Here is a 13,721-nt window from a genome sequence, read left to right on the forward strand (position 1 = left end):
CAGCCTTGACTTCAAAGGTTGATCATAGTATAATGTACGTTTCCACATCCTCTGTTAAGTGCTAGTGCCTCAAAATCACTTATATTTTATACTCCCAAGTCCTACTATTCTTATGGAGAAGAACAAGTCTGATTACTAATTGTGAATGCATTTCGTATTATATATGTGGACACCTCTACGGACAATTTATGGGAGCCAATCGGCTACTTCGCCATGAGAAAAGGGGTGTGGCTTCTTGGCCACGGTAGCATACAGTTGGTATAGTCAGTGCTGTACCACATCATTCCTTTCATTTTTTTTTTTTTTTTTTATGCAAGGAAGAAGGAACCAAAGGCCAGAAGCTCGCAAGATTGTTCCCTCCAAGAACACACACACACACACACACACACACACACACACACACACACACACACACACACACACAATCAAGTTAACACAGTCATATTTAAGATCCGTTCATCTCTAGATGCCTGGACACACTGCGTTTGAAAGACTGGAGGTCATGGGCAGTACGAAATACAGACAGAGGAAGACAGATCTGGGGTGAGTTGGACAGAAAAGGGACGAGAGTTTGTTGCTAGATGGGTACGACACGCACATCATAGTGGTGTGGGGATCCAAGCAGACAGTTCAGAGGAGCAGAAACCATTGAGGTAGCTATAGAAAAGATATAAAACTGCAACAGTGCGGCGAAAAGACAGGTTGAAGGGAACCAGTAAGAGGAGGAGAGTTAATGGGAAGAATAGCCTTTGACTCTTGACTAATGGTCATTGCTAAATATAATATTAAAACCTAATATTTTAAGAGACATCCCCCAACTTTTACATTTTCAGCCAAAACACTGCTATTCGCCCAGTAAACTGTTTATATTAATAATAATGATAATAATAATAATAATAATAATATTATTATTATTATAAATGGCGAAGCTTTTTGTTTTCATTGTTATTCTTCTTTGCACTTTTTTTTTTATTCGATCTTGATGATACTACACATGAATACACCCTAGGGTAACCTAAGTCCATGTGCCAAATACAAATGAGCTTGATGCATTTTTAAAGGTGATATGCTCGTTTTTATTGTAAACCTGCATATTTAAAATTGAAATATCTCAAAACTTACTGAGATACAGCTATTTGGTTGAAAATCATATGACAAAAATGTCTGCTGATTAATCTGTGGCTTATCATTTTGTCATTTAACCTATTGGAAAGTACCGAATTCAAATCTGCTCAGTTTTTTTTTTCCAACTCGTTTTAGAGAAAACCACAAATGCTGAAATCTGTAACTTTCCAGATATATAGCTGGGGGCCCCCTTATGATCTGAAAGGAATATAGTTAGCGTTAGGCATACAGTTAGCCAGGCATTGAGACAAACGTAAAATTTCAACATGCGTTTTTCGACACCTTTGTCGTCAGATCAGGTTGATGTTGCACAAGAAGTTACCGTAGGGACATCAGGTCTTGTTTATATTACATCTACCTTACATATCATATGGCGGAGGCAGAAAGGAGGACGACCCATCTCCTGGTACTGCTCACGACCCACTGAAGGGGGCAGATAGCCTACCACAGTCTCCGGTGGCCCAGAAGATCATGAGGACCATGGTTTGCTTTAATGCCAGGGCAGGGTACGGCTTCATCAAACGCCAGGTTACTGGCATTGATGTTTTCGTGCGCTGCCAGGCTGTCATTAAACCAATTCCACAGCACCTCCAGGCTCCAGCACTCCCTTGGAGATGGCAAAACTGTGGAGTTTAGTCTTTTTGGGACTCCTAAGGGTCCTGAGGCTTGGGATGTCATTGGGCGGGGGGGCATGGCCGTGCAGGGTACTGACCATGCACGACGATGTCTCATTGCCTGGGGACGCCAGGCCAGGGGGCCTGGGAGTCCAGGGGAGATAAGCACCATCATCGTAATGTGCATCATGATGACAAAGGCTTTTTGCGTGGGTGACAAGGGGGCTTTGCGGTTTCTCCTCCCAAGATCTTTGAGGAGAATGGGCTGCCACGCCTTGTCATCGCCGAGTGCATTGCCCACAATGTGTATTTTGCCCCTCGCTGTGGGGAGTGTCGGACCCTGCCGCAGCAGCCTGTCATCTCCCTCACAACACCGTGGAAGTGGCTGCAGCTGGATGACCCCCTTAGCCAAAGGACTGCCAATTTAATCACCGACCCGGCTCTTGCAATGGCTACCGTTCAGGCCGCTGCAGACATCCACTAACTGCCGTCAGTAACTGAGGAGGGGCGGGACTCTTCTCCCTCCGTATCTATGGCTGAGGTAGCGTCGACTGGCTCTTGGCTGGGGAAGAGGCCAATGAGTCCTCCCCTTCTCTGGCAGAAGAGGGCAGCCCAACTCGCCCAACCATTGTGGACTACAAGGATCGGCTAGATATATCATCCTACCGTCACCTGACGCTTGCCACCCATATCCAGTCATATCAGCTCGGAGACACGACCAACTCCAATCTCTACGATCTGTTCCGGGTGGCTGCCCTGGATGAGGGGATTCCACCCATTCTGATTCCCAGGGGGCAGGAGGTACGTCTAACCATTCTGAGAGCTTTTTACCTCATACTTCCATCCCACTTGGCCCCCTAAATTGGCCGTTCTGTGCACTGCTGGTGCTTTGAGGTGAATTGGTGACTTATGATTCTTCTTTTACCTAATGCCCCACATCATGGACGATGTCCATAAAGCTTTAGGGGGAAAACTAACATATGGCAAAGCTTCTTTACTGTGGCTACACAATAAGAATAGGTTACTAATTATTATTATTATTATTATTATGATGATGATGATGACAGTGATGATGTTTTACACACACACACACACACACACACACACACACACACACACGTGTCATGCCAGGGTAACATGTTTTCGCCGGAAAGGACCGATAATGCACCATATTTAACCGTTTATCGAGTGTGGGGTTCCCATGTCACATGTAATCTCTCTCTCTCCCTCTCTCTCTCTCTCTCTCTCTCTCTCTCCCTCTTTGCATACTATTCTAAAGAAAATATGTTAATAAGAAAAGGCAATACACCTTATAGAAAACTTTCTTCCCATTTTACGAGTAATCTTCCATTACTCTGTCTGTCTGTCTGTCTGTCTGTCTGTCTCTCTCTCTCTCTCTCTCTCTCTCTCTCTCTCATACACCAGAGTGAATATGTTACACACGAGAAAAGTGATAATACACCACGTTCACGGGGTGCCTGGGAATCTCCCACGATAATAATAAAGATTATGAGCTTGGGTTATACATGAACATCCGCTGAAAGTAACCACTGAAAATAGGTTTAACAACTTAAGTATAGTCCTCCGAGTTAGCAACTGCCAGCCAGATTATCTCCATGATGCCGTCACCACTCCGTTTTATTAAAAGGTATTCTCATACTACATCTTCCTATAACAGAGTTGTATATGATGAAGTATACCCCCATTTATTTCAGTCACTGGTCCTAAAATGCTGTTCTTGCTGAGTAAGCTTGATCAGTCTGACTGAGCAAACCTATCAGCCTTAGGCAAACAGTCACCCCTGCAGAGCCTTCTTATGCAGTGAACTGATATTCCCTTGCGGTAGACAGCACCTCACCACATCCAGGGGCGAGGAAAAGTGTGGAAGGTTTGGTTTCGGGATGGATGCCGCATTTGATCTCCCCATCCAGTTAACAGGGGCAGCATAGTAGGCTGCACATTACCCCTTTATATGGTATCTGGTATCGTAAATGGTTTCCTGGGTGACAGGAAACCTTTATGGTTGTCAGTCAGTGAACAGCCATCTGAAGTGAAAAGAAGAGTAATATAAAGTTACAGGAAGGGTGGGAGAAATAGGAAGAGAGGAAGGTAGACACAGAAAAAGAATGATGAATTTGAAGGAAAAAGTAGACAGAACAACAAGTGAGTGGCTGATGGCTGTCACGACTTTCCACCGGTACTAACATGTAACTGAGTAATATGAAACTTTATTACCCGTGACTAATTGAAAAATTTAATAATAATCAGATCTCTCATTAAAGTATAGAAATATACTGTTACAAGCGAGCGAGCGAAGTGAACAAGCGATGTTTACTCTGTTAAGTTTGGAAATGAACTGCCCGACCCGATTGTCACGCTAAACAGATGCTAACAAGAAGCGGTGCCAAGGCACAGCAAACCCGTCCCCGGCAGTCATTCCAGTGCTTACGTATAAACACAACAGGATATCTAGTCAAAGATGTCACATATCAGATTTGGAGTAAATCGGTTGAAAACTGACGATTTTATTCCCATTTCAAATTTTAGGTCCGACCCACCTAACATTGACCCTCCTACTGCTAACTGAGGGGTGATCTCCCTGATGAAATGAGGCATGTGGGATGCAGATTTGAAAGATGCAACTTTAGGTTTTGGTTTCATGTCGATATGACGAATTGGAAAGGAGTTATGGTGATTTTTTTTTTCCATTTTTGGGGCATACAGCCTGGGCCATGACCCGATTTGGCCCCAAATTTAATCACATCAGGTCATAGCCCATCATCCTTGTAATTGTTGTCAAAATCGCACCAGTACTTTTCGCGTACTGTTATTAACAGACAGACAGACAGACAGACAGACGGACAGACAGTCAGACAGACAATCAAACAAACAAACAAAGCAAGTGTAAACAATACCCGTCCCCGAGCCCCTCCTGGGCGTGGACGGGTAATAACTTGACTCCTATATGACGTAGAGTTGAAATTCTTTCTACATATGATACATTCATTCAATACTGTATATATATATATATATATATATATATATATATATATATATATATATATATATATATATGATTGTGTGAATGTAGTGATGGTAGTAAGCTAAACACCATAGGAATAAGGTACAGACAGTAAAAGAATAAGTAACTCCATCTGATTTGACATTTCTACGACGGTACACATAATGAAAGGAAGAACGAACCGAAGTCTTTAAGCCTGAAAGATTGTTCACTCCATGATGAAATAAAACCAAGATAACAGAGAACCAAATTCAAGATCCGTTCATTTCAAGATGCCTGGAGGTCATAGGCAGTAGGAAATACAGACAGAAGCAGACAGTTCCATAGCTGAGTGTGTTGCATACATGAAGAAGCCAAATGGAGAAAAAAAATTAACAGCCTAAGCAGAAGGATTAGTTGTAGCGAAAAGTCAGGTATGTTGGAACTCTCTCCAAGCCAGTCAAAAGTATGGGTAGGGTGTTGTACAAGCTGCCCTATGTCATTAAGGATAGGAAAGATGTAGGTTTGTTCACCAGGTGGGTTAATGAAAGGAGGGGAGAGCTAAAGGTGGTGGTGAACATTGAAATAATCTAGAATTATTATTTTAGAAGTAAGATAGCCAAAGAATTGTTCAGAGTCAGTAGTACATGAATAGGGTAATAAAAGAGGTACAAGGTAGGGTAGTGGATGTTGGAGTGGCCCTGGTAAGAGAGGGTAGTGTTTGGAAACTCCCTGCGCTGTTGTTTGGAGATGATACTGTGTTGTTGAGTGATGGCGAAGAGGAACTGCAAGGCTTGGTGGATGAGTTTGGGAGAGTGTGTATGAAACGGAATCTAAAGGTGAATGTAGGGAAGAGTAAAGTGATGGTCTTTGAGAGAGGTGAAGTCAGTGAATGTACAGCGAGGTTGGATGGTGAGGAATTGGAAAATGTGAGTACGTTTAAGTACTTGGGTAGTGTGATGAGTAAGGATGGAGGTTTGGAGGGTGAAGTGCTTGAAAGGGTACACCAGGGAAGAAAGGCTGCTGGTTCCTTGAAAGCAGTGATAAGAAACAGAGAAGTGAGCATGGAAGTGAAAAAGTTACTACATGACAGTATTGTGATACCAACTCTAACGTATGGAAGTGAAGCTTGGATATTGTTGGAGGGGCACAAGTCAAGAGTGAGAGCAGCGGAAATGAGTTATTTAAGAGGAGCCTGTGGAGTCACATGGAGAGACAGGCTGAGAAATGAGGATATAAAAGAGCGTTGTGGTGTGGATGTGGATGTGATAGGAAGCGTTAGGAGGAGTACACTGAGGTGGTTTGGCCATGTGGAGAGGATGGAGGTTGAAAGACTGACGAAGAGAGTGTATATGAGTGAGAAGGAGGGGGGAGAGGGAAGGGAAGGCCAAGGATGAGGTGGAGGGATGGGGTGGAGAGGTATATGAGAGAGGGGGGTGTGAGTTGGGAGCAGGGCAGTGAAATGGCGGGGGACAGGGCGACGTGGAGGCGATTTGTTTGTGGCCACCCCGAACGGGATTGAGGCGTCTGGGAATAAATAGATAGATAGGATGACAGGATAGCCGAAGCCAGAGAGTAGAGAATTCAGAAGATTCAAGTTCATGAACACAAGAGCAAGATATGTTGTGGCGTACATATACATAATAGTCCCTTTGGCTCTTAAGTGTGTATAGAAAAAGTAGGAAGATACAGAGAAGGGTTTGCCATCACTCACGTAAGACAGCTGAGACTCGGTAAGGAAGAGGCGAGGTTTAGAGGAGGAGGCGTGGTGTTTAACAAAAGAAAATCAGAGGAAAGGCCACGAAAGATGCGGAAATGAACAATGAGTCAAAGAGTGATTTCAGGCATCTCTCTTGGCTGTCACCTGGAGAGGGGCGGATGGTGGGGGCTTTTATGGTCTCCCTTTCCCCTGAAGACTCTGAAACGACGTTGAGATGCTATTTTTGCTGATTCTGGAGTGGGAAATGTGGTATGTATTGTGCATGTATTTTGATGGTTACAGACAGAGGAATTTGTATTGGAGAGTATGCTGGCCTACTCTTTGTTACTGAAACATTGAAAAAATTCAACAAAGGGGGATCATCAGAAGCAAGTCCAAAGGACTGATAAAACAGGAGCTCCAGCTCTCCCAATCATCAGGTTTCCATTCACTTTGGAAGTATCACCTTGTTTGGCTGTCTACTGTACACTCTCTCTCTCTCTCTCTCTCTCTCTCTCTCTCTCTCTCTCTTTTCTTAACAATAATATTTAAAGCACCTTTCCTATCACAACCTTCTTTCTGATCGTCAGTATGGGTTCCATCAGGGACGCTCCATTGGCGATCTTCTCACCTACCTTTCAGACTCTTGGTCATCTTTCTTTCGGGACTCTGGTGAAAGCTTTGCCATTTCATTTGACATCTCAAAGGCTTTCGATCTAGTCTGGCATAAATCTTTAATTACTAAATTGCTCTCCTACGTTTTCTATCCTTCTATCTGTGCATTCATCTACAGCTTCCTTTCTGGTTATTCTATAGCTGCTGTTGTAGACGGCCACCCTTCTTCTACAGCTATCATTAGTGGTGTTCCTCAAGGTTCTGTCCTGTCACCAACTTTCCTCTTCCTATTCATCAGTGACCTTCTAAGCGATACATCCAACTCTATCCACTCCTCCTCTTACTGGCTCTTTTCAACCTCTGTCTCCTCGTCACACTGTTCCATCTTTATATCCTTTCAATCGCTGCTTCAATGGTCACTGCTGCTCTGAGCTGTCTGCTTGCATCCCTCCACCACTACTGAAGGCACGCAACACCCATCTAGCAGCAATCTCTCGCTCCTTTTCTGTCCAGCTTTCTAATGTAAGAGTTAACCGTTACTCCTAGTCCTTCATATATGCAACATGTCAACTCTGGATCTGTCTCCTTGTATCAGTATTTCCTGTTTCTTATGATCTCCAATCTTTCAGACGCAGTGTGTCCAGGCATCTCGAAATGAACGGATCTTCAATTCGGCTCTGTGTTATCTTGCATCTTTTTTTTTTTTCCCCTGGAAAGAACAATTTGTGGGCCCCTGGCCTTTGGTTCCTTCTTCTTTGCATAAAATGCACACACACACACACACACACACACACACACACACACACAATATATATATATATATATATATATATATATATATATATATATATATATATATATATATATATTTATATTTATATATATTTATATACCGTATATATATATATATATATATATATATATATATATATATATATATATATATATATATATATATATATATATATATATATATATATATATATATACATATATATATATATATATATATATATATATATATATATATATATATATATATATATATATATATATATATATATATATGTGTGTGTGTGTGTGTGTGTGTGTGTGTGTGTGTGTGTGTGTACTTGTTTCACTGATTTTCTAAATGCCTTTGTGGGAGAAAGCTCCGAATGTTTTTGTAAGTTATTCAACTTTGGCAGTGCGTCGTGATAGCGAAGGGTTTAGTGAGTGCTCAGTCTAACCCGGTCCTGTTCGACAAGTCTCTTGAGCTGAATCAAATCTAGAGTTAATAACCAGAAGGATCACTGAGAGAGCGCAGCACCTGCGCCTTATAATCGGACTATGGCCGAAATTTTGACTTACTCATGGCTTTTACGTCTGTCTGATTGTTCTCAAGCACAAAATGCTTCACTCCTGCATGACCATTAGCCCTTCCACTAGTTAAGTCGAAACTGGACTGACCTTGACCTTTGTCCTATTTTTCACCAAACAGAATGATTTAATCTCTGGGTGACCCTAAAATTTGACTAAGTCTGTGGCGTTTAATTTTGTACGATTATTTTTTGTATTGATTCACTTCACCCTTTCGTCACCCTCTACCCTTCTACCAAGTTTACCCTAAGTCGAGTAAAAAGTGTAGAAGTTCACATATTTCCGACCTATTCCTTTGAACTTTTTCGGATAATATCTGCCCTGCACCAGGACCGGCGGAGAATGAAGCCGCTTTGTGAAAAAAAGATGATAGATATTTCTGTGTTACAGCTAGAGCGGTGTTAGACAAAAAGAGGAAAAAGGCTTTAGAGAAAATAGAGTTTTCGTTGAGTGGTTTTTAGCGCGTTAACGTTGTGTCTTAGCTACTCCTGGAGATTCTTTTGGTATAGAAAAGCATAAGGATTAACTTTAGATGATTATGATGACCAAGGTGTTTAAAACTTTTTTTTTTTTTTTTTTTTTTTTTGTTAACATTTATGGAGGCCTCTGAGCCATTCCTGCATTAAGAGTGCCTACTGACACACTGAAATTTTGCAGATTAGTGTAACAATGCAGGCTTCATCTGGTCAGGAGGAGACACTGCTTTACGTAACATGAGGTGTCCTCTTTGAAAGACGCAGTGATTACAAGTGAACTTTTTTAATACAAACAAATAATATATTTTCTGAACACCACCGGAAAATCTTACTGAGTTGCTGATGTTTCCCATTTTAGTCAATTGCTTATACAAGATAGAAATGATTCTTAATCCCAGATAAGTAAGCTACCCTGGAATCCACTAGGCCCCATTTTTTTTTTGTATATTGCCAAAAGTCCTAAGGACCTGTCCTCTCCTCTGGCTTCCTGACTAGTCGAATAGTTCAAGGGGTGATGGGGTCATTCCTGGATCTGGCACTGATTTGGCACTAGAGAGCCATTGATCCAATGGACCCCAATGTTACCTTTCGTGTAAGGTACTGACCAAGGCACTGCACTCAGCTTGAGGTGAGATAATCGTTCAGTCTACCTTCCAAATACCTTATTAATTGTATGAGTGCCCTAGACTTACGTAAAACATATGTAAAATGTCTATATGACGTGTCCTTTATTAAGCAAATAATTTATATCATTACTTTGCTGTACGATTTGACACATTTATCTTTGCAGGTACATCTGACTTTATGTGTTATCAAGTGTTTGCATTCGTATTCTATACCCCTAACAGAACAACCAGGCCGCCGAAGAGTGGGAGCGCTGCTCCATGGGTGATGCTTTTATCTACAAACTGTGCCCTGGACATATACACCAGTGGTTCGGCCGTGGTGGGCCAGGCTACGTAACTATATTAGTAAAAAAGAAAGGATAATTTTAAAACCATCCCTGATCATTTGTTGGGTATGCAGTGAAGAAAATTAAGCACGCATCTTACGCCGCAGTGATAATGAGAAGGATATACTTACGTCGTTGTGACAAGGATCATCTCGTTGCCCTCCTCGTAGCAGGTCACCTCACCACACCACTCGTCTAGCTGCTTCGAGGCTCCGGCGGCCAAGATGGTGCCAGAAGACCGCCCCAGACACATGCCGGGGAAGTCTGGGGAAAAAAAGATACGGGATATACCGGTTGAATCAAAAACATAGGGAAGAGAACTGCAAAAACCTGCTGGTCCTCTCTAAGCAACGTAATGGTATGAGTGGCCTACGAGAAAGAGGTATGGAAAGAAAGAAGAGACACTTTCCCCGCTCAGTTAGCCCTACAGTCAAACCAAGCAGGGCAGCAGCACAGAAATAATAACATGGAAAGGGACGAAGTCGGAACTCATGCTAACGTAATATGACTTAAATAAAAACCATAATTGTCAAGGGAGTGGCTAGGAGTGCAAAAAAAAGTCTTACCAAGCCCTCTCTAGGTAATATACCTATCTTGCTTCAGCTTGATCTTATTTCTATTGACCATTGCCCAGAGGCCAAGGTCATTAATCTAAAGATATTTCATCAATTTTATTAATGTTTATATATATATATATATATATATATATATATATATATATATATATATATATATATATACCAACGTTCTTTTTCTTCATATACTGTGTTAAAGAAGAAAACATTAACCCATAATCCAGGAGCCTAGCATTGGGAAACCTGACAAACAAGTCGGTGTCTTATACTAATACAGTGATTCTCAACCTTTTTTGCCCCATTCACCCCTTCCACCATGTGGCAGAATGTCATTCCCCCTTTCCAAGACTGTCTTACTCATAAGGTGCTTACCTGAATAATACGCATAAAATAATGAAAATCTGCTTTAATATTTCCATATTAGTACATATATATTTCCATCCATCATCCAATCCTACATTGCCCCATGAGGAGCGTAGGAGCCCGGGGCTAGGCAGTTGGTCCCGACATTTAAGATGTGAGTGACCAGCCTCACTCATCCTTGAGTGGCATTACGTGAGCAATCAACCCCAACCATCCCTTGGATATAAACCTTCACCGGCTTAATCCGACTGGAGCGCAATAATTACCCATTAAACCACCAGGCGCCAAAATTTGGTTATATGGTTACCACCCAGCGTAGTAAATGGTTTCTTAGTGCACAGGAAACCATTTGGCTTGTCACTCAGTGTAGAGTCACCCACAGGCAGAAGGAAGTGGAAAGAATGAAGGAAAGAGAGACAGAAGAGGGAGTGTAAAGTCACCCGTAGGCAGAAGGACAAGGAAAGAATGAAAGAAAGACATAAGAGAATGGAAGGAACGAAGGACGGAGAGGAAAGGGCAGACACCCGAGAGCAGCACTACATCAAGTGAGTGGATGGTGAGCGCCCCCACCTACCACAAACATATATATTTACAGGGATTATACTGTAGTGGAGTTTTAAGTTTTCTCAGTACGGTACAGACCTGTTTGCAACTGTAAGGCGGACTTGAACTGACAGTGAGTGACAGAATCTACCGAGGCCTGAGGGCCAACAGCGTCATTAGTTTGTACACGTCCAAAACGAAAACCTGACGGTACAGGAATATGACGACTCTCTCTCTCTCTCTCTCTCTCTCTCTCTCTCTCTCTCAGGGTTTCAGTTTATAAAATACGTAAAAATAATTGCATTTCTTTTAGTCGAGATGAAATTCCCCTTGATTTGAGAGGTTTTGGTAGTTCCTTCGCCGTTTCCCCGGCTTAGGCAAACAAAACAAGCTGACAGGACGACCACACAGGAATTACACATGAAAGAAGACAAGCCTCCTCCTCCACCTCGGACCGCACGTACACACATATTTTCTCACTCACAGAAACAACTGAAACGGACCTGAGAGAAAATTTTCTCTTCCGTTATTTCTCACTCTATTCCTTAATTATTATAAAAATAACAATACACTGGAAAAAAAAATAACAACTTGGGCCTAACTGATGCACATTATGTGTTGTGTTCAGGGGCAATAAAAAGATGAGTATAACAACAGTTTGAGCTTGCCAGTCTATGGCCTCAATTCCCCCCCTGAGACACTTAAATTCCCCCCTGGATGAGAACCCCTGTACTAATACCTTACGGCCAACAGGTAAACTCAACTAAACAGTCACAGTGGGCAAACACTAATGGGTAAAACACCTCGACCGACTGAACACCATCGACTGTAAATATAGGATATGAATTATTTCTGTATGACTTACCTGCTGACAGTCAGGCGTCATCAGTGTATGAAAGGGAACATAAGTATATATATGAAGGAGAACCAGAGGAACCAGAAACCCCTTTCATATACGTCAACGGTCCACTGTAATGAACAGAACTTGTACGAATGGATATAAAAATTACATACGTACAATAAGTGAAATACCTCGCCCAATAGAACATGATCGACTCATCAACTGTAGATTGAGAGGCGAGGTACGTAATATAATATAGGTGATGTCAGTGATACAAATAAAACAGTCGGAAGTAGTAACCGTTCCACATGCATCAGCTGTCTGCACTGATTATGGTATGCAAAATATACCTATTCATATTACAACTTATAAAAACTGTAACACTGCCGTGTATTTTAAATTACAGCGGCAATTTACGGAACTTTCGGAAAACTGAACGAGGCTATAAGGCAAAATCTCGTGAAGAAAAATTAAACCATAAATTAGTTTTTTATTATGTGAGATTTTAAAAACATTTAACAACATACGCCCTCTACTAAACTCGGAAGGTGATCGATCTGGTTCATGGTAACCGAACGATAGCAACAATATTGACCGACTTCTTTCAAAGTGATTGTACAAAATATGAAATTAATGTAAACATTCCCATCCCGTAATCGTTTTTTTTTTTTTCCTCCAGGACCAGATGATTAGCCATCAGTCAACGAAGTGACAAGAGACGAAGTAACAAATTATCTCCAGAAAATCGACCAAAATAGGTCAACTGGAACAGAACAGATATTTTCTCGCACTAAAATGTTCAATAAATCATTAACAGTATTTAGTGTGCCTAATCAGTGGAAGCTCGCTAACATATCACAGAACCTTAAACAGGGCGATAAGAAACGCGCCGCAAATTACCTTTCAATAATCCTAACTTCAGTACTATGCAAATTTGTTAACGATAAAATTATTGGGCTATTAAATAAGCACAATTTTATAACGGATAACTAGTACGAGTTTCGTAATAACAGTTCAGGCCTTACAAATCTGCGCGATTTTTTTTATAAACATATACGATAACTAGGACGCAACGTCGAATGTTATCTATGTAGATCTTCAGAAACGTTTGATAAAGTCTCCTATCAATGGCTATTAGAAAAACTAAAAGTCCACGGCCTCAAACAGTTAACGTTTATGGGCTGGTGATTAGTTAACGAATACCAGGCAGCGTGTAGTGATAAATTATGAATCATCATACTGGCAAGAGGTGACAAGTGGAATTCCTCAGGGGTCAGTTATAAGATCAGTTCATTTCGTTAGAAATGTCAGTGATCTAGAATATGGACGTGTTTCAAAGTTATCAAAATTTGAAGATTACACGGATACTGGATGCAACATAATTACGAAAGCAGACTATGAACGTATACAAAGCGGCGTAGATAAGTTCATGGACTGGAAAATGACAGATGAAATTTAATGTAATGTACTGTGTATTTGCGACAAAAAAGAAAAAACAAGATATGAATATCAAATGTTCAGTACCCCACTGACGGAAGTAAGATGAGAAAGAGTTTTA

The 13,721-nt window shown here is 41.4% G+C and overlaps 1 protein-coding gene across 1 annotated transcript in view; it reads right to left on the bottom strand.

Moving 5' to 3' along the window:
• The window catches only part of LOC145391635 (U-scoloptoxin(16)-Er13a-like), a 61,867-nt gene that overhangs the window by 29,000 nt on the left and 19,146 nt on the right, over positions 1-13,721 (bottom strand). The window contains exon 2 of the mRNA XM_080266181.1: positions 9,973-10,105. Within this exon, the coding sequence (XP_080122307.1) occupies positions 9,973-10,105 (133 nt within the window). The remainder of the gene's footprint in view (positions 1-9,972; positions 10,106-13,721) is intronic.

Source organism: Coenobita brevimanus, chromosome 2 (genome assembly GCF_032717465.1).
Source record: "Coenobita brevimanus isolate Jiangsu-jjx chromosome 2, ASM3271746v2, whole genome shotgun sequence".
Taxonomy (NCBI): domain Eukaryota; kingdom Metazoa; phylum Arthropoda; class Malacostraca; order Decapoda; family Coenobitidae; genus Coenobita; species Coenobita brevimanus.